Below are 21,927 nucleotides of genomic sequence, written 5' to 3'. Positions count from 1 at the left end.
TGAATACATTTTCAGTTTTTAACATATTTTTAAAATTTGAAAACTAATTTCTATGAACAAAATACTTGCTTGGTGTCCCCCCCCCCCTTTTTCTTAGTGATATTAATTATTTTTCTAGGAAGTTACTTCAAAAAATTGGTACAAAATTTCTCTGCACGGCAGTGCTTTTTCCTTGCATAATATTGAGATAAATCAGTTTGTTGGCCCTGGAAATGAAACTAGTTCAACTTAAAACTCAGTTATATTTAACAATTGGATGTTGCCGTGTTGAAAATGAAAATTGTGGTATAATATAATCTTACAATAATAAATAAAATATTATGATCTTACATATAAAGGTCCTATTTGAATTGTGATCCAACTCCAATTATTTAAAATTAAAAAAAAATTTGGATTTGGCCTCATTTTCGTGTTTATGCAAGTCAATCCCATCTTATTTTTGAAATTAGTACTCATCTAACTTATTTCTCCTGCCGAACTGCGGGTACCACAAATCAGATAAAATAAGAAAATACGTAAATTAAGACGGACAAGGTTTGATAAAAACGATAAAAAATGCAGCTGTCCCACTATTCAAACATTTCATGCATTATTTTATATCTTTTACTTATTTATTTGGGAATTAAGTAATCTTTGATTATTTTTGTTTCATAGTTCAGTTCTTAAAGAATATTTTGTTGTTAAATATAAATCACCATAGAATTTTTTATCATTTATAGGGCAGTTTAAAATACTGAAATAAAAAATTATTCTTTCAGAACACTTGCAATTATTATTCCTGGAAATCGACCCATGGTTCTGAGCAGATCAACTTTTCCAGGGTCTGGACGATTTGTATCCCATAGTTTAGGAGAAAATTTAAGTACTTGGGATCATCTTCGATCTTCCATTCCTGGAATATTAAATTTTAATCTCTTCGGAATACCATTTGTAAGAAAATAATTTTTAAATATATGTTTCTTATTCTATATCAGAGTTCCCAACCCAATGAGCACTGTGATCACAGGTTGTTTTACATATGCTCACTGTTGTGCAACCACAATAAAAATAGATCAGCATTTAGTAATGTAAAAGTTTGAATTCTAATTATATTTACTCCTTGTAAGATTAAATTATGTGCACAGTGTTCTAGATTGTGCTTTGAACTAGTATTCGAGAATACATTCTTACGTACAAAAATGTTGGGAACAAAAGTTGCTACATTTTTTTAAAAATAATGCTAGTAAAGGTTTTTGGATAAAGTTAACTTTTAGTTATTTAAAAATCATTATTTAATTTCATGATTTTTTTAATCTATTATCTAAATATGTTTGAAAAAATCTTTAACACAAAAATAATAATTTTTATATATGCTGGTAATTCTTGTAAGACAACAAGTTGTTTTGCTCTTAAAGGAAATTTTTTTTGCATAAATAAAAAAATGCATGTTCTTAATTTGTAAATTTAAGTTATGTTTGATGGTGTTGAAATACTTCTGAAATTTATATATTCACATTTAGTTTATTAAAGCTTTTAACTAGCTCCTGAAATTCAATTATTATAAAAACTATTTTTAAATATCTTTAGCACTTTTTTCCAACATTGGCAAATTGATAGTATTTTGCTAAAAAAAATTTATGACATTTTATATTGATTTGCAAGTACTTTAAAAACAAATTTCCAATCTATCCAAAATGAAAGTCATGACCTATATGCAATCAAACTTATCCGAGGAAATTACTTTAAAATTTTAAATAATTCTAATTTTATTTATATGAAATTAATAAACTACTTCCTTTTAATACAGTATACTATAGTGAACTGTCTGCGGGGCTCAGTAATGTGTCCACTATAAACCATGGTTCACTATATAATTTTTTTGAAGAATATTTTTTGCATAAGACAGTTGAATGATTAAAAATTGGGTTTGCAATTTTACATAAGTTATTTAAAAAATTATTGACTAATTAACAGGTAATAAAGCAAAAATGAGAAAAGTACTTGATGTAATAAATTCATTTTTACTTCTAAAATGTTCATAATACTTCTTTTGTGTACATTGCTCGAAAAAAAAAAAAAGACTGCTGAATAACTTTTGATTTAATGATCGGATCTTTACATAAATTTTCTCTTCTAGGTTGGAGCTGATATTTGTGGTTTTCAACTAAATGTTACTCAAGAATTGTGTTTGCGGTGGATGCAACTTGGAGCTTTTTATCCACTTAGCAGAAATCACAACTCTCTATATTCAAAAGTATAAATATATTCTTTAAGAATGAATTACTTTATACAGTTTGTTTTGATACTTTAGTATTTTGTTTTTTAGTTTAGAGTTTTAAACCTAAAATTACTCTAATTATGTTGAATTATTTGGTATGCATTATTTAATCTAATGAATACTATAATTAAATCTGTACAGACAATTTTACTTTAATTTTTTTTTACCTTTAGATGTGTATTGTTTCTACCTTAGAAATATTTTTTTTATTTAGGATCAAGATCCAGCTAGTTTTGGCAATGAATTCGTGAAACAAGTCAATAAAGCTTTATACACTCGGTATGAGCTTCTACCATATTTATACACTCTCTTCCATTTAGCACATACTGAAGGTTCAACTGTTGCTAGGCCGCTTTTACATGAGTAAGTGTTGCAAAAAATTAAATTTAATTCTGTATTGTTCTGTTATTTACTTATTCCGTAGTTTATCTGAAAATAAAATTTTGTCTGCCTTTGCCTTTTCTGATGGCAAGTCTCCAGCAGTTTTAGTGTAGAAAAACTGAACCAATGCTAATAGGGGAGGAAACTCAATGTATAAGAAAGTTATAGATTCTTGGAGAACTGTTCTAATCACACTTATCCAAACATTAAATAGTCTGACGGTTTTGAAAAAGTTTTCTTATTGTAGTAGGTAGGTACTTTATTTACATCGCTCTAGAACTGCACAATGGGCTATTGGCAACGGTTTGGTAAACATCCCTGAGGATGATCCGAAGACATGCCATGATGATTCTGATCCTCTGCAGAGGGGATGACTCCCTTGCTTTGGTAGCCTGGCGACCTGCACAGGAAGTCAAGTACTTTACAGTAGAACAGTGTAACGAGGACTGATACCACGCACCTTCGATCTCTACACAGGCTGATCAAAGTGGTCACTCACCCGCTTGCTGACTGGAGCCAGTGATGCTTTACTTCCGTGTTCTACTGGATCAGTTCATTGTGGAACTTTTGCCAATTTTCAAAAACTGCCATTCTAAGACTCTTCTAAAAGAGAATCTTATTTATCTGTTAGTTTTTTGATGTTCAGGAAAAAAATTAATAGTAACTGAAAACACTGAAGATTTATTTCAGCATAACACACTTTTGATAAAATCCTATCATTAGATTTGGTGACCCAAAAGGCGTGATGCAAACTCTGTCACGCCTTCTAGATTTTCCATTCAATTGAACACTTATAATGCCCTTGATTTTCATTCCCTGTACTTTTAATTCTAATTTAATTTATGTTAACTGAGATTAAGTATCTGGCATATGAGTACAAAGCACTCACAGCAATACTGCCAAAGGCATTATAATCCCCAGCTGTATGTAAATAACTGATGAGTAAACCTCTATAATTTGTTCTTATGTTTGCTTTTGTATGATTTTGAATTATGTATGTTTACCTTTTATAGCATTAAAAATAAAATAATTTTGGACTTAAAAAGATTTCACTTTTGTGTTAAATCATTTGATCAACTAATTTCTTATTAAATTAAAAATTAGTCTATTTTTTATGGTAATAAATTTCAAATTTTGTACCAGTTGAAATTGATGGTAATTATAAACTACTCTAAAATTCTTTGATTAATTTTTTTTATTTTTTAAAAAAATATAGATTTCCACGAGATAAAGAGACTTGGGATATCAGTTATCAATTTTTATGGGGACCTGCATTGTTGATAAGTCCAATAGTTGCTGAGGTAATGGATATAAAATGCATTTTCCATGGATCATAATTGCATATTCTGTTCTTAATAACTTATTTTTATAGACTTCATACTTAAAGTTGTTTTTTGATAAGTATGGTCTGGAGTAAAGCGCCAATGATTTGGATTGGTTGAACCGAGATCGATACACGTTATAAAAAAATCAGATAACCGAAGAACTTGAAAAAAAGGACTATGGCAATTTTCTTATGTATCTACCGTCCACACTTTAAATCAATACTATGTTTAAATTTTATTTTTCTTAATGAAATCACTCTTTTGTTGCATGGACAATTTTTGGCTATAGGATGCTCTTGCGCTTTCCAGAATTGTTTGAAGACATTTTCTACAAAACTAATTGGGAAAATAGCATGTCTACTCCATCAAGTGTATAGTTAAGTTCTTGAAAAATTGAGCACTTTGTTAATTTTAATTGAGCATTTGAAACTGTCGACTCCATTCTTCCTTGTCTTTTTTTTTAAAAAAAGAAAATACATGTTCCATCTACTTCTCACTGTCATTGGAATTGGGCAGGCAGGAAGAGTCTCTCTACTCCAGGACACTGACCGCCATAAGAAGCAATATTTTGATATGCTTCATAGAATCTGACAATAATAAGAATCTTTGTTAAAAAAAAAAATTTTTTTTTGGACATTTCTATTATTAGTATCCATACAAAAAGCATTTGAATTTGAAATAAAATCTGTTACTAAACCAGGGATGAGATTCTTCCGCGGATTTCCGCTTTTTTTTTTCAGATTTTTCCATTTTTCCCGCTAATTTCCGCTGAAATTTTTTTTTTGCACAAGTTAAAATATTTTATGAGGAATTTAATTTTCCGCGGATCGAAATTATTGAAGTTCTCATTCCTCCCTCTGAAGTTTCTCTAAAAATCAATTCCTTGGGATAAAACTGGTTGACCTTTATACAGGGATGAGATTTTTGTCTCTTTTGTCTCTCGAATTTCAGCCTTTTTATCGAAGACTCCGATTCTCTAAAAGTTTCGTTTTTTTAAAAATAAATATCCCGCTTTTTGTGAAAATTCAGTCGTTGAAGTAAAATAATTATTTACGATTTTCAAAGAAAAACAGAAAATTCAAACTACGTCCTAGCTGCTAACCCTTCCGCATTTTTACTTATATTAGCTATTTTCTCCGATTTCACGCACAGAAAATAAGATTTTCCGTATTTTTTATCCGTCGGCGGGATAGCTCGTATTTTCGTAATTTAGACGTCGCTGCTTCTTGTATTCTGGAGAGAAAGCAAACAAAAAAAGCGAAAAAAAATAGAGGTGGATTTGTGGTGAAAATATTTATTTGCTCATTCAATTAATCTTGTAAATTTTTATTTATTGTGTAAACAAAAAACAATTCAAACAAGCCTTTTAGAAATCCCAAGTCCAGACTCTGCAAATATCTCGATTTTTATTCACGCGATTTTAATATCAATCATCGATTTTCGTATTTACCTGATTTAAAAGTTGCGCATTGCAATTCTTATTTACGCTTTTTAAATATCGTACATTATGACTCGTATTTACGAGATTTAAAAATCTAATATCGTGTTTTGTATTTTTGCATTTTTAAAATCGCGATTTTATTATCAAACATCGATTTTCGTATTTACCTGATTTAAAAGTTGAACGTTGCGATTCTTATTCAGGCGATTTAAATATTGTACATTGCGATTCTTATTTACGAGATTTAAAAAACCAATATCGCGATTTGTATTTACGAGCTTTTAAAACCCTATGTAGCTACGCGGGCTTAAAATCCAATGTCGTGATTCGTTTTTGCGGTTGTAATATCGCGTTTTAAAATTATGCATCGTGATCTAAAAATTACGCATCATGATTTGTATTTTAACATGTTTTAAATTCGATGTAGAGTTTCATATTCACGTGATTTAAAATCACATGGTTTACAAGTTTATAAAATCGCACTCTTTTGTCAAATTTTCGTATATATACATATATCCTAGAATTTCCTCTTTTTTACTTTCTGACTACTCTCATCCCTGACTAAAATCCCTGACTAAACATTCTTTTTTGATTTACTTAAAACTTTTGCTTTGAGTTGCAATATTCTTTTTATATTGTGGTGGTGCAGTGTAAAGCAATGTAATGAATAAAAAAAATAAATTTTTTAAAAATTTTGATTTTTTTTCTCTTTTTATTTTTTTAAGGGTACTTTTTACATTTAAGGATTTTTGAGCACTATTTTATTTTGGAAAGTGCAAAAATGTTTAACACATGTTTCTGAAGTGTGTAACTCATGTTTTGATGTTCTAATGGACATTGAATTCTAATGTTTTTTTTTGGGGGGGGGGGGNTCGATTTCGGGAGGGGGATGTTGGTTGTATCCAATGTAGCTGATTTTATTGTTTTACGGATCAAATTAAACAAAAAAAATTCTACTGTCTGCTGATGTAATGTATTGTTATTTATCTGTTATTGTTACAAAAAGGCTCCTGTGTGTTTGCAGGCAGTGTGTCTCCTGATAAAGTACTGTTTTGCAAAACACACATTTATATTTTTATTTTAATTGTTATTATTTCATGTGAATTTTTCACGATACTTTTTTTCATTTATATTGTAATTAATATCACCTATAACCATTTTTTATTTTGCCATGTGTTATCAATTTTATCTGTAATGTTAAAAAATGCTTATTTAGGTAAAAAATTTATTTTTGTACAAGACAGGGTTGCTACTCCACAGGGAGAACAGGGAAAACCTGGGAAATACAGGGAAAATGCAAGGAATTTTGATTTTTTCTTTACAAACTGGGAAAATTCAGGGAATTTTGTTCTTTTAAACAATGGTGACCACTCAAAGCATAATCTATGGGATATTTAACCATGATATTTCAGCTATGCTTAACTATTTCATTTACCATAGCATTATTTGAGTATCTTCAGCTGTTTTTCCAGCAATTAAAACTAATAAATATAGTTAGCCCAATATAGCTCACACAAGAGCACAGTAATTGTTATTTCCCATTAATGTATTGCATATAACATGTACAGGGAATTTTTTTTTTCCAGATTTGAGTGGCAACCCTGCAAGAGATATTTTTTCACATTTGATTAAAAAGTATTTAATAATCCAAAATAATTAAGTTTTCCTGTTATCTCATATGATTGTGATTTTGAAATAACATTTAATTTTATGTATACATAAAAAAAATTAGTGGATAATCATCAATACATTTTGATTTTACAAATAATATGTATATTTAATAAAAATTGCATCTAAATTTCCTTTATTTTTAATATGATTAATATATGAATATGATTATTTGTAAATTCAGGTAAAAAATGTTTTTTTTTTAAATTTTAAATTCTTGTTTAAATGTAAGGGATTTCCCTCCCCCCTGATTTTGATTAAATTTTATGTTTTTAAAAGCATTTTCTGCTTTTTAGATCATCAAAATTAGAGCCCTACTAAAAGTATGAGAATGAACGAATTTTGATTTTCCAAATTCAGAAAGTCTTAATACAGTACAGAACAACCTGTTATCCGGAAATCAGAAAGCCGGAAAACCAAAAAAGCAGAACAAAATTGGATAAATTTTCCCGCCATTTTTAAAAAAAAATTATTTTTTTTCCTCATGAGATTTTAGGATTTTTCCTTCTTTTTTGAAAGATGTTTACCTTACTATGATTTCGGAAATAATCATTAGTGTATTACTTCATCGTTTTTTCTTCTTTTTAAGATTATTTCCAAATTTTTTTTTTTAGTTGGGTTTAACAATAAAAAAAAACGGCTTTTTGTAGCGATTCAGAAAATTGGAAAAATTAGTTATCCGGAATAGCAAAGGTCCCGATCGTTCCGGATAAACGGTTCCCCATACTTTAAATATTAAACAATTTAATGTTCCATGAAAAGTATAACTCCGAATACAAATGTAAAATTTTTGCTTTTTAGGGTGAAGCTGCTGTTGATGTGTATTTTCCTAATGGAATTTGGTATGATTTTTATAAGGTAACCATTGAAAATGTGTTATTTTGTACTTATTTAAGCCTTCTTAAATTTATGTTATTGACAAAAATGTAGAATAACTTATTGTATAAAAAATATGGTTGTGTAAAATATACTAAAACATGTCTTCTCCTATATAATAAATTATGCAGCCTTTATTAGCTAAAAAATATTAGGACTTAAATACATAACATTAGCATTTTAAAGATAAAATAGTGCATAAATATTGACATTTTTAAAAATTATTTGTGAGGAGTGTTTTGTGCCATAAACTTATAATTTTTTTTTAAATTTTAGAGTTATTTAATTAGAGTTTGTTCTGTTTATGGTTATTAAAATTTTGCGTCAACGGACTTAAAAAGATAGATATTTCTTTTGCCTTAATTTTTTGTAAGTTAATATGAATATAAATGTTTTCATTTTAAGTAATATCTAGATCATACATATTCCACTGTATTCTAAAAATAAAATGCTTGAAACAATTTAGTTATAAGCCAGACTTTTCCTTAAATGAAATTTTTTCAGCCAAATGTTTCTTTAGTACTGTTTCAAAGTATAAGTTTGTTGAATTTGTACAAGATAATAGCTCAATACACAGAAACATGTATTATTGCCTACAAGGTTTTTTTTTCCCCTTCTTCTTTTACTTGCTAAGCCTTGAGAGGGTTCATTTTTTAAATAGACCTGCCACGGGTCTATTTAAAAATAAATCCTCTTATTGTCTAAAATAAGTAGGGCAATTACTCATTAATGACGCTTTATGTCACTTAGGTTATTGCTAAAGGAGAAAAAAAATATTTAACTAATAATTTTAGGTGAGACTCATAAAAAATAAAATAAACCAAGAACGGATTTTAAATATAAAAAAAACATAAATCAGTAAAGCCAATTATAATTCTGTAACTATACTTCCCTAAATCAGATTTCTCAATGTAAGTTGTACTTCGTCTAAATTCTATTTTATTTTGAAGTTATGTAATGATAGATTTATTGTAGAGTAAAAATCAGATAATTAAAATAAGGCTTTAAGTAGAAATCCTACCTATTTTTATAATATTCAAAATAAATTATTATTTATTTAAGTTTTTTTAAATTTATTTTTAGGGTATGATTGTTAAAGAAGGCAAGGGTTTGCATGATACTTTGCTTGATGAAGGTCGAATAAATCTTCATGTAAGAGGAGGGTATATTCTACCAATACAAAAACCTAATGTGACTACCAGCTTGAGGTAATCATTTGATTTTTATGTTCGCATCATTTGAAATATCATAGCTTTTTATCGGTAAACTGTAGTTATTTAATTTAGTTCTAAGTGATACTGTATTCTATAATCTTGGTACTATAATATTCATGCAACTTTTTATTATACATATAAATTTTATACTTCATGTACATTTAGATCCAGGTATCCGTGCACCTGGAAAGTCATGAAAAATCATGGATTTCAGTATTGAACAATATTTGTCATGATTTTAACTATTTTTTTAAAAAAATCATGGAAAGTCATGGATTTAGGTTGCCGAAAAATCTAATTTTTAAGATGGAATTTGCCTCCACCCTACCCAATATCATGGTGTTCCGAATATCTGAATTTGTAACAAAATCCCCACTCACAGTCATATTTTATAAAAATGTAAAATGTTTTTATCACGTTCTTTCGAAAAAATGAAAGAAAGAACATCATTTCAAGAGGGAATTATCTTTTAAACTTCTATGATTTCAGAATTTTTTTTATTTATTTATCACTTATTTTTTTATTCCGAAATGAAAACGGAAAAATCAGAAGTATTTCTCTCCTTTCAGATGAACAAGAAAAGTACCTTTAGAATATATTTCTGCAGAAATTTTTTTTATTTGCTTTTGTATTTTTTTCAGCTATTTGATTGCTTCAACTCTTTCTTTACTCTGATTTTTTAAATTTAAAATCTATAAATATGAAGATACTGAGTATTAGTTTTGGTTATACTTATCATTTCAATTAATGTTATTATAATGCTTTTTTTTAAAATTTATTATTAGGTTTTTGTCGGAGAAAACAGTTACTTCGTTAAGTCATAAAAAATTCTTGTAGTTAGTTATGGAAAATCATGAATTTGAAAATCTAAAATGTTGCAGATATCCTGTAAATCCCAATTCTCTCCCTATATAATTATACAAAGCAGCTAGAATGGCTTTAAATACTCTTATATTTCAAGATATCTAAATATTTTACAGGCACTTTTACAATTTCAATAATTTTTTCTAATACTAATTGGTTAGTAGATGGCAATGCATAGCCATTATTATTAATTTGGACTTTCAAACACAGAATATTTTTGCATATTCTTACTTTATAGTCATGTTTTCATTTAAGATATAATTTCTTGACGTGAAAACTACTGACCATTGATTCAATTAACTGAAATTTTTCTTTTTCTGTTCAGTGATGTTTTTTAATTAGTAGTATTTTTTCGCTACATAGCAGGAAGCAGCTATATATGTATTAAATACTAGTTCAAGATAAGCAAGCGTTTTACGATATCGGTTTATATTTTTAAAGTGTGGAAGTTATTTTCATTAAGTTACACATGGAGCCTTTTTAACATAAATCAACCAGCATGGTTACTTAATTATATTTTATTACTTGAATAGTATCGTTTTTGGAAAAAAAAATTACTAATTACTTTATTTTTGCAGTAGACCTGAAAATTTAAATTTTCAGTTAGTAGTCAGCGGCCAATCGACTCAATTAACTAAGTGACCATCTTTTCCTCAAATCTAATGGGTCGGTGAACAATAACAATAAGTCCTATTTATTTCAAAGCCAATTTGTTTCTTTTACTTAGATTACATTATATTTTTTAAAAAATTTCTGTTAGAAATAATCTACGGCTATAAAAAGTTATTTCAGCAATTAAAATAGTATAAATATGCCACAAAATTTAGTTGAACATACTGCCTCGACTTAACTGAGTCAGAAAATTCAATGAGCAATTAATAAAGATTTGAAGAAAGAAAAAACGATTGAAAAAAGTAACTGGTTGTTTATATTTAATTTATGTCGCCACTTTTTTCTGCTGACTCGACGCGTGGTTATTTTCAGGTCTATTATTCATTAAATATATCAAAGCTCTATTTGAATAGTGATCCAAGTCTGTCCTTGTTCATTTTGAGCTACAGAGCCTTAAAGTCTAATGAGTGTATTGTTTTTACTTTCTTGTCCGATTTGTGGTTCCCTCTGCTTGGTAGAAAAATTGTCTAGTTGAGTACTAGTTTAGAAAATAAGACAGAAATGACTTGTATGAACATGAAAGTGAGACCAATGGCGGATCCAGCAGGGGTCATGACCCCCCCCCCCAAAATTGAAAAAAAAAATTTAAAAAATAATTTTTTTAGTAATTTACAAAAGAAATAAAATATTTTAAAAATTATTTAAGGGGGCATATGCACCTAGGTAGGTCGGAAAAAGTGATTTTTTCCCCATCTAAATATGTTCTTCACTGTTTCAAGTATCATAATCCGAGTTTTTTTACCTCGTCAAACTGTTACAGAGGAAGATCTTATAGCCGTTCGTGAAACTGCCGAGTTTTATAAGAATCTCTTAAATGCTTCCGTAAAAGTTGTCGAAACAGAATTTCGTCTTTGGGTGGCAAAATGGCAGCGTGAAACAGAAGCAGGACTTGAAGTGCCCAACGATCTTTCCAAGATTATTAATGCCTGTGACATCGATTTGTACCCATCAATCAATATGTTGTTGAGAACTCGGCCAGTTAGTACAGAACGTTCCTTTCAACTCTTCAACGTCTCAAAACTTGGCTTAGAGCAACTCAAAATCGACTCGTATTATTAAACATTTATTGAGAAATTGATTTGGATGTTGAAAAAATGATTGACAGATTTGCCAAAGTTTCTAAAAAAAGGCATTACATTTATTATCTGAATTATTTATGTATTGTTCATTATGAAAAAAATAAATGAGAAGACTAGCATTAAAAACCCCAGTTTTTTTTTTTGTTTAACTATATGAAGAAAAAAATTTAATTGTGGAGGGGAGGGATCCGAGTCCCAGGAAAAATTTCTGGATCCGCCCCTGGGTGAGACTAACACTTTTAAATAAATAACTGGAGATGGATCATTATTTTAAGGCTAACTATTTATTTACATTTAGTCTAATTAAACATGTGTAAGGTGTCCACATATTGAGGCATTAATGTATTAGACCAGAGGTTAACTTATAGTTGGAAGGTTTAATTTTTTAAACTAGTTTTGTACTTAATCAATTTAGACAGCCGATCAACATACAGAGGTGGTCAATTTAAGAGGTTCTCCTTCATTAATATAATGAATTATATAAAAAGCTTTGTATTTAGAATGTTATTTTAATTACTAACATTGATTGCCATTCTTTTTGTAGTCGAAAACAACCAATGGGTCTGTTTGTTGCTCCAGGTGAGCAGGGAACAGCTAAAGGATTATTATTCTGGGACGATGGCACTTCTTACGGTAATATATGCATGCAAGTACTTAAAAATAATTCAAATATTGATAATTTTTTTTGTAGTATCATCTGTATACATTTGAATAATTTTAATAATTGAGGAGAAAAAAAAGTTGTATAAAAATTGAGTTTTTTTCTTCCTTTTTACTAAGTGTTTCCTAAATGTCATGAAATTTATAAATATATATTTTTTGTCAAAATTTGTTGAATGGATTTGATAGGAGGAAGGAACCCTCAGCTTCACTGTTCACTCTCCTTCAAGTGCATTTCTCAACTCTGGTTTAAGATCACATCAATTTGTTGGTCAATCAAGTTCTATGCTAAACTAAGCATAAAAGACTGCAGTAAGAAGTTTAGAATCCACAGAGCTAAGAACCCGAAGATGAGCAAATACAGCTGATTGTCTTTTTCAATTCCAAGAGTAATCCACTAATTTTTTATCTCATGAATACTGTCAGTCCTTTAATTATTCTGGTTAAGATTAAGGATGAGTGTCGTTTGAAAGCGAAGCACCAGGCAGCTGTTTTATGACTATTGATAGCCTCTCAGGGGATAGGGTGTTCGGGTTTGAACCACAGTGCTGGCGTAAAATATCCTCAGAGGTAGACGGATCATGGGTTATCCCTCTGCCGAACCTTGGGAGGTTTTCGTGGTTTCCCTCTCCATGTAATGCAAATGCGAGTTAGTTCCATCAAAAAGTCCTCCACAAAGGCAAATTTCTCCCAATACTTGATCCAGGATTTCTCTTTTCTTCTGGAGTGGGTTCAAAATTACAAGGGTATGGAGTTGAACATTGGTAGTCGTAATCCCAGAAAATTGGATTGGCTGTTCACTGATGGTTATAAAATAAAATTGCAAGCCTCACATTTTTTGCACTCTGCTTCTGATCAAGCATTGCAAAACTGTTTAAGATGACCTTCAATTTAGACTAATCCCGGTAAATTTTTTGTTTCCAAGGATCATGATTTACCCCCCCCCCCCCAAAAAAAAATCTATTTTAACAATACTGCAGTTATCCAAGCATCTGTGTTAACGGCTTTAGAAGTTGACTTTAAAGTCTTAGAGGGGACATACCAGATATTAGAGTGCCAGTGCAAAAAAAAAAAAATCATAGATATCCATGAACTTCAACTTTTTGTACTGGTATAGACAATAAATCTTTTAAAAATATATTTCATGACTGGGACATACCTTGTATTAGTACTAGTTTTGTTTGAACACTGATTGATTTTACTTTTTGTATTTCAGAAACTCATGAGCATAAAACATATCTTCTTCTGGAAGCTAATTACCAAAAGGTACGACAATGTTTCAAACAATTTTATGCATTTGCTTTAATAATAATTTATAAAATCAATTGTAATCTAGATAAGAAACTTAAAATTATTTTTTTCATTTTTATTTATTACATTATCAACTTTGACATTTAAATATGCACTGAATTAGGAATAGCTAGTTAATTTTTACAACTACAGTACTTGCTATGTACCCATTTACTACAGCCCTTTCACTTTATGGAATTTTCATAGCATTTGGCTTGTATTTCTATTTTTTGAAAAATAAATATTTGTAAGGTATGTGAAGTTGAACATTAAAAATGAAAACTAAATACAAGAAAAATTGTTTATGAAGTATACATACCATATTTTCAGTGCACAACTTTTAGTCTTTTAATTGTCTTGAAAATAAAGCATTTTAAAATTACACTGGAACCCTGATTTAAATGTTGTTTGTTCCGTTTGCTACCCTACTTACTATGTCATTTTTCAGCAGGCATGAGAAAATTGCCTGCACTGATAAAAATATCCCAAATCTTATACTACATCTTTTAAAAAGATCACGCTTAACACATTTTTCTCAATCACTGAAGTTTTTCGAAAACTGGGTTAAAAAAATGTGCAAATAAAAGTTTTCCCCCTAGTAAACTACGAACTTTTGATCCAAGAATTATCCGATCACTTAACATTACGAGAAACAATCTTTTCAGAAATGATTCTGATGACATGTGATATACTTCTTCTTGGACACTACAGCCTATGACAGGCCGTCCAAATAAGTTTTTGCCATCTTGATCTATTCTGTGCCATGGCCTTCCAGTTAGTGATTCCTATTATCTTTAGGTCCTTCTCCAGTGAGTCCTGCCACTTAGTCGGTGGATGGCCCCTTTTTCTTGTACCTTCAAAGATAAATGTTCAGTGTAGACAAAAATGCATTACCATTGGGTTTAATAAAGCAGGCTTCTCTATATCCGTTAGGAACATTTGCCCTTCAGAAAAAGAAGTTGCTGTGGCTAAAAGTGAAGATCTTTCAAAATTCGTTGACTAAGACATATTTTACCACTTCACACATTCCTTCGATATCCAATTTAATGCCTGCCTCCTATAATAGTAGCAAGGATGAAAAAATTGCTCATAATCGATAAAGTGATTCAAAGCATGAAAACTATGAAACAATTTTTATTTGAGAAAGCAACCCATGAAGCAAATTTCGAAAAAAACTTTGTGTTGAATGGGCTATTATTGAAATTGTAGCTAAAGATTGCATATTTTTCTGATAATTCAATTGGTTATTTCCTTAAAAGAATGCTTAGATTTCTGCTCTAATAGAAAATGTAAAATCAGGGCTCCACTGTAGTTGTTTGTAGTTACATTTTTAACAAATATATTATATCAAATTGTTATTTTAGAGTGGCTTTAAAGCTGTATTGAGGACTAATTTTACACTCGGAACTTTTCCTGAAGCCCACAATGTTTATTTTGGTTATATGACAATTTGTAATCAACCAACAAAACCCACTAATATACTATTGAATGATTTGCCGTTAAATAATGACAGATGGACATATGATAAAGAATCTCAAGTAAGTAGCAACAATATAAAAAATTATTGCTGTTTGCACATGCATTTGATAACTTTTTCATTTCTTTACTACAAATGTTAACTTTATTAGAAAAATGTGAATCACATTTATCTCTAAGTTGTAAATTGATTTTAGTAAAATTTTTGTTATAACTTGTAATCTATAGTTTTGTTTATAATAATTTTTTTTTTTAAGAAAACAATAAAATGTGATAAGGAGTTAAATAATAGATTGAAGTTTTAATCTGTTATGTCAAATTGTATAAGCGTATATTTATAAAAAATCTCACTAAAAATTTATTGACATCTGTCTAAAATGTTCTAAGTTATTCTCTAATTTATTGTAGGTAACATTTAACTTCAGATTTTGTATACATAGTTGATAGATAAATGTTGAATTGCAAAAGGCTTTTCAAGAAATATTCTCTAAGTTATTGTAGCATAATAGTTATTGAGAAATAAAATTATACAATACATAAGTTTTTACATGCAATTTTGTCAGAAAATAAAAGAATGTTTATGATAAGTCTGTAATTACAATTGTTGTAAATTACATCTACACTGGTGGACAAAATTAAGACATCAAAATTGGACATAGCTTCAATGGGCTAATGTTCTCTTCACCGATGAGTCCAGATTCAGGACAGTTATTGTATGGCGGGAACCTGGAACCCGATACCATCCCAGGGACCATTATGCTGGTGGAGGACTCATGGTGTGGGCAGGGATCATGCAAGATACCCGCACACCGCTCCATGTGTTTGACAATGGTTCAGTGAATACCCAGAGGTACAGGCAGGAGGTCCTAGAGCCCCATGTGAGTCTTTTCAGGGGCGCTGTTGGCCCTGAATTCATTTTTATGGACGACAATGCACAACCATATAGGGCTCTCATGGTTGATGAGTATCTGGAAAGCGAGGATATTCAACAAATGGATTGGCCAGCCAAATCCCCTGACCTGAATCCTATTAAACATGTTTGGGATGCTCTTGGGAGAGCTATTGCAATGCGCCAACCTCCCCCCCCCGAACCATTCTGGAGTTAAAAATTGCTCTGGTGGAAGAATGGGAGGGTCTTCCACAAGTCCTCCTTAATTCCCTTATTAACAACATGCATACTCGTTGTGCAAGCTGTCTGTCTGTCAGGGGTGATCATACACCATACTAGAGGCAGCACACACTGTACAAGCCTCACTTTTATTGGCAATAGGTCTTGCCAGTGAATGGCACTTGCATTTTTGTTTTGCATACTTTATTATCATGGAATAAGATATATCCATACCAAATTTAATTTATTTATATTCAGTATTTTTTGAGATATTTAGGAAAATTTCTTCCATATCTTAAGTTTGTCCGCCAGTGTATTTCTAATGCTAGTTAAAAATTATACTTACATATACTTAACTATAATATTTATTAAATGAAAGTGTACAAATTTAAAGATTGGTCCATTTTATGTGAAAATTAATGTTGTTTGACACTGGAAGTTCAAACAACAAGTTTGCTTTGAATTTATGTTATGTATGATTTTTGAAAATATTTTTGTTTCAGGTTCTGCGCCTTCAAAAGTTAGAACATGTCATTACAGAGAAAGTTGAATTAACCATTGTATATAACTGATTTCATGTAATTTGCTCATACAGTATTAAAATTTTAGTTTTTATGTTTGTTTTATTACATTCTACAGCATTTTTGAAAAAAGAATTTTCAGAAACTAGAAAGTGTCTGAACTTGTAAAGTTATACAATGTTTTAAATTGGAAAAATTCAATTGTGAAGGGAGCGGAATCAAACACATTGTTCGTGCAAATTTAGCAAGTTAAATTGAACATAATAGTGGAATAACTTATTTTGTTAGGCATTTTTGAACTAAATATTAAAGATAACCTACCAATGAAAAATATCGCACCTTAATAATAACTAATTTAAGAAAAAAACTTAGTTCGTACAAGAAATGTGATATTGTATTTTAAAATAATACGAATTGCAATGCACGATTTTTAGAACACGTGAATACGAATCGCGATTGTGTAAGATTTCAAATCGCATGTAAATACGAAAATCAATGTTTTGAAAATGCCTGAATACAAACAGCGACATTTGATTTTAAACTCGTGTGAATACTAATTACGATACTGATTTTAAAAATATGTAAATGCAAATCACGAAATTGGATTTTTAAACCACTTGAATATTAATCTCCGTGTAGGATTTTTGAATAGTGTAAGCACGATTAAAAATGGGTAACTTTTAAATCAGGTTGATTGGAGTATCGATGTTTGGTATTAAAATCGTGTGAATATGAATGACGATATTAGTAGATTCCAGTGTAGTTTCAAATATTAAAAATCCAACAATTCTAAACAACCAAATTGACGGAAGAATAACTTATAATGAAAACGTCTTTTCAACTGGATTTGGAGAAGTTTCCAAATTTAAATTTTAGATTGTAGAACTCGGCAGCAATTTTGCTTAAGTCAGCGAATTTATGTCTATAAAATAGATTGTGAAAAGCATTTATTATTTAACGGCTATAAAATATCGGGTAAATCGGCCAATTTGAAATAGATTACATTATATCGGCTGAATCGAACATTTCTATATTGGCCCAATGAGTTCCCTATTTTGCTGCTAGGGTAAAGGCGACCTGTGCGTAGTGCTGACCTTGTTAATGAAATTTTGGAGCTTTAACACCCACGAGCCTCTTGGCCCACAACAAATTGTTGTAGGAATGCTATATTTTTAGACTATGTCTATTAAATAGTACCTGCATAAAATTTTAAATCCAAAATCTTATATTTTGCACAAGTAAAAATTTCAGCTATTCTCCCTTTCTTCTATTACTTTTTAATCCCTCCAATTGAAACTTAAGTAACATGGAATAGGAACGAATCTAAAAAAAATTGTGGCAAAACCAATCTTCAAGAAATTTATATTTGGAACACAAGAATTTAAGGTTCAGCCAATATACATTACTATTGTTAAAAGAAAAGGCAAACAAACAAAAGTGGTTTCTATTTGTTAAAAATACTAGCAATCTTTTAGAATTAAATCCGAAAAAAACAAATCTATAGAATGAAAAATACGTATAAATGCACGTTGGTGAAAATAAAAACCAGCTTTGGCATGAATGTAGAAACCTTTCTATAACTATTATTTGCCCAGTCCACATTTCTACCTTTACATACATACCATAAATACAATAAAAAAAATGTTTATATATATTTTAAAAACTACAGAAAATTTCAGTTTGATACATCATTCACAATTATTTTTAGGTTTTAACATGTTGACTGCCACACGCGTTTTCAGTGAAATCTCCTTCAGGCCACGAGTACCCCTGTACGAAGAGTATTCTGCTAAGTACTCCCACCAATATTTTAATAATGTCTGCTTATTTGTGTCCGTTGCTTCACATTTGTTTCTCATGTCGCTACTCTACATGATCAGTTTGAATTTTTGCCGAATATATAAAGAGGGATATAACTTAAAATCTTAAATTTCGAAAAGAAAAATGGAAAACCTAATTCCTTTGTGAGTAAATAGCAGAGAAAGCTTTTACGAGGCTCACAATAGTTTTCTTAATAAATCATTTTTGTATTACTTTTATAACAATTCAATAATTTTGTTACTTCCTGTGAAATATCTTTTGAAATACATACGAATATCCTTTGCAAGTAATCGAATAAGCTTCACCCCAATAAGGGTGAAAAGGCAGTCAATGTGTTCAATATATTACACAAGCTCAAATGCAGAAAAGCACAAACAAAAGTAAATGTTAGAAAATTATTTTTTAAAGCATACCTTAGTTCTTTTCATTACTGTGTTTTTGTGAGGCAATTAGACATCTGCTGTAACTGGAAAATTAGAAGCTGCTTTTACTTGATGTGCACTGCTTGTGAGATATTCATCAAAAATCTCTTTTGGAGTCAGACTATACTGCTGGCAATAATTAAGGACAAGTATTATAGCTTTTGTTTACTCGGCTGTCAAGTCTTGTGTAATAATTTCTCACCTTAAAATCAACTTTTAAAGTTAATCAAAGCCTATATTGTGATTCATTTTCTTCAAAAATTTATAGAGCTATTCAAAAATGCCAGTTAATATTACCTTTTAAACTGATCAACTTATTAGACTTTTTATAACATTTAAAAAATAAGTTTTCTTTACCAGAAGAAGGTTCTTTTCTATAAGATATATTTTTAAGAAAATTTTTCATTCAACCTATCTTTTTGCTATTTGAAATAGAGAATAGGCTAAGGGTGTTACACCCGAAGAATAGAGTTGACAGAATGAATTTTAATACAGTATTTAAATTGCAATAGGAAAATTACTACTATTTTACTACTTTTACAAAAAATTTATAAAATTGTTGTTACCAATTAAAACTTCTCCAAAAATAAATTTTATATGATAAATCAGTAAAATTTTTCGTGAATTAGAAAATGAATTTCATGTTAAGTTGAAGTTTATGGGTAAGACATGTTCGAAATCAGGATATTAAAAAAAAATGTTCCATCACCTTATATAGCTTGGTTTGAGTTTTCTTCTAAAATCATCCAATACTGCCCTTTTGCCACTAAACTTCTGGAAATTATTAATTAGGAAAAATTCAAATAAATTAAGTAATTACCTTTGAGTACCCCATTATTATTTAATTTCTAGATCTTGCACCCAGCACACTTGTTTCTTAGCTCTATTTCTCTGATTATCCTATCAAGCTTGTTCCCCATCCCAAGTTGGTTAAATCACTTTATTCCTAGTTTGTAATTTTTCTGCTGTATCTCCATGTTTCCTTCTCTCATTCTGTGTTTCGAACCAAAAGTACAGTATGTCTGTTTTATATAGCATCACACAAACAATGCTATAATTACCTTTGTTTTTACAATTACATTGTTTAGCTTTATGCATACATAGCATAAAGTGCCCATTCTTCATTTGGACTTATCTTTTTTTAAAATGTAGAGTAAAATGTTCAAGAATAAAAAATTAAAATCAAACTAGTATGGATAAAAAAGAATGAAGGCAAGAGTTTGTTTTATAATACTTTATCACAAAAGAAATGGGAAGGTTGCATACATATTTCAGCAAATGAGCAACAATTTTACAGTGCGACTAATATCAGCTGAATATTTTCCAACATATTGAGAACTTTTATTAAAACTGTCCATACACAATTTTTATTATTTAGGTTGCAAGTGGTGGGTAAACACTATGTGACATAAAACATATAAACTAAAACTATACGAAAAAAAAGAAATACAACAAATCTTACCTAATATTTTAAACATGCTACTTTTTTTTAATAAATATATTAAAATACAGAAAAATAGACTGACATATTGAGCAACTTTTATGAGAGAAAAATCTAACTAGACTGTACCATTGATTTACAGAATATAAATAGAGTTTAAATAAAAAATTTTGTTATAATTATAAAAATTAAAATTTAATTCTTTAATTGATAATTATATAAAATGTAATTTAATATAATAAAAAATTTTAAAATATAATTAATATTACATTAAATGTAATTTAATGCATTAAATTTAGGTGGCAACATTTTAATAATTTTCTTAAATTTAGGATTAAAATATATTTTTAAAAATATTAAAACTTTTCTTTTTTTTGAAAAATAAAAGATAGTACTAATTTGATTTTCTTAAAAAAATTTCTTAGGGTAGAAAGTACTCAAATCTTATTCAAATTGAAATTTAAGTTTTACTATAGTGTAAGCATCTAAGTTTCATAATACGAAACTTAGGATATAAGTTTGTAACTTTAAAAAAGGTATAGAAACTTTTTTTTTTATTATTTAACACATGTGGATACAAACTTTAATGTATAATAATTCCAAAGCTGAAGATTTACAAAATTATTCTATATTTTATTACAATAGTCTAAAATCAATAAAGTTAAGAGAGTATAAAAATTAAAAATTTTGATCATGTTCCCTTTGATGTGACAATATAGAAAATGGTAAAAAATATGCAAAGAGTTTGTTCAGAAGGCATACTTGAGGGTTGAATAAAGTAAAAGTTTACGAAATTATTTAATCATAGTCTTTATTTCAAATATTATTTAATCATATAGAAAGTTTAAGTTAAGTACGAAACAGTACATAATTTTTAAATTAAAATTTTTCATTTTCTAATGAAAAAAAAATTTAATGAGGGAAGTCTGGCAGGGGATCACGCAGAAGAATATTAATCAAAATCCTTACGTAATGATATTACATTATTGAATATAGGGAATAATAAAATTAAATAAGAAATATTAACTTCGAATATAACATTTTAAATTGAAAGCAAACACACACTCTAAATAAGTAAAAAATATGGCATTTAGAAATAATTATCTATAATCAACAAAAGAATAAAAAAAAAAAAAAATTCTTATATAAATTGCTTACAAATACTGGAAACTGTAATTGATTACTTTACAGATTATTGCATTGTACATGAACAATTAAAACAGAACTAAACCTTGCATTGAGTTAAAACCACTGACAATTAACATAAATAAAAGATATTCTATAATATTTATCATTAAGTAAATATAAATAACAAAGTACTTGGCTTTCCTTATCTGAATCTATCTAACAACAGACTATGCACATAAAGAAAAATAGGAATGGTTAAAAAAAGAAAAGAAAAAAAGGCATG

At 29.1% G+C, this 21,927-nt stretch overlaps 1 protein-coding gene across 2 annotated transcripts in view; it reads left to right on the top strand.

Annotated features, from left to right (window-relative positions):
- Positions 1–16,926, top strand: part of LOC107450552 (lysosomal alpha-glucosidase) — a 47,885-nt gene extending 30,959 nt beyond the window's left edge. For both annotated transcript variants that reach the window (XM_016066375.4, XM_016066374.3), the window contains exons 13-22: positions 759–930; positions 2,117–2,233; positions 2,472–2,620; positions 3,855–3,939; positions 7,874–7,930; positions 9,032–9,156; positions 12,322–12,410; positions 13,654–13,703; positions 15,092–15,265; positions 16,815–16,926. In XM_016066375.4, coding sequence (XP_015921861.1) covers positions 759–930; positions 2,117–2,233; positions 2,472–2,620; positions 3,855–3,939; positions 7,874–7,930; positions 9,032–9,156; positions 12,322–12,410; positions 13,654–13,703; positions 15,092–15,265; positions 16,815–16,883 — 1,087 coding nt within the window. In that variant the 3' untranslated portion in view covers positions 16,884–16,926. The remainder of the gene's footprint in view (positions 1–758; positions 931–2,116; positions 2,234–2,471; positions 2,621–3,854; positions 3,940–7,873; positions 7,931–9,031; positions 9,157–12,321; positions 12,411–13,653; positions 13,704–15,091; positions 15,266–16,814) is intronic.
- Positions 16,927–21,927: the final 5,001 nt, after the last annotated feature.

The sequence above is a fragment of the Parasteatoda tepidariorum genome, chromosome 7 (assembly GCF_043381705.1).
Source record: "Parasteatoda tepidariorum isolate YZ-2023 chromosome 7, CAS_Ptep_4.0, whole genome shotgun sequence".
NCBI classification, from domain to species: domain Eukaryota; kingdom Metazoa; phylum Arthropoda; class Arachnida; order Araneae; family Theridiidae; genus Parasteatoda; species Parasteatoda tepidariorum.
This window is presented reverse-complemented; position numbering and strand designations above follow the sequence as displayed.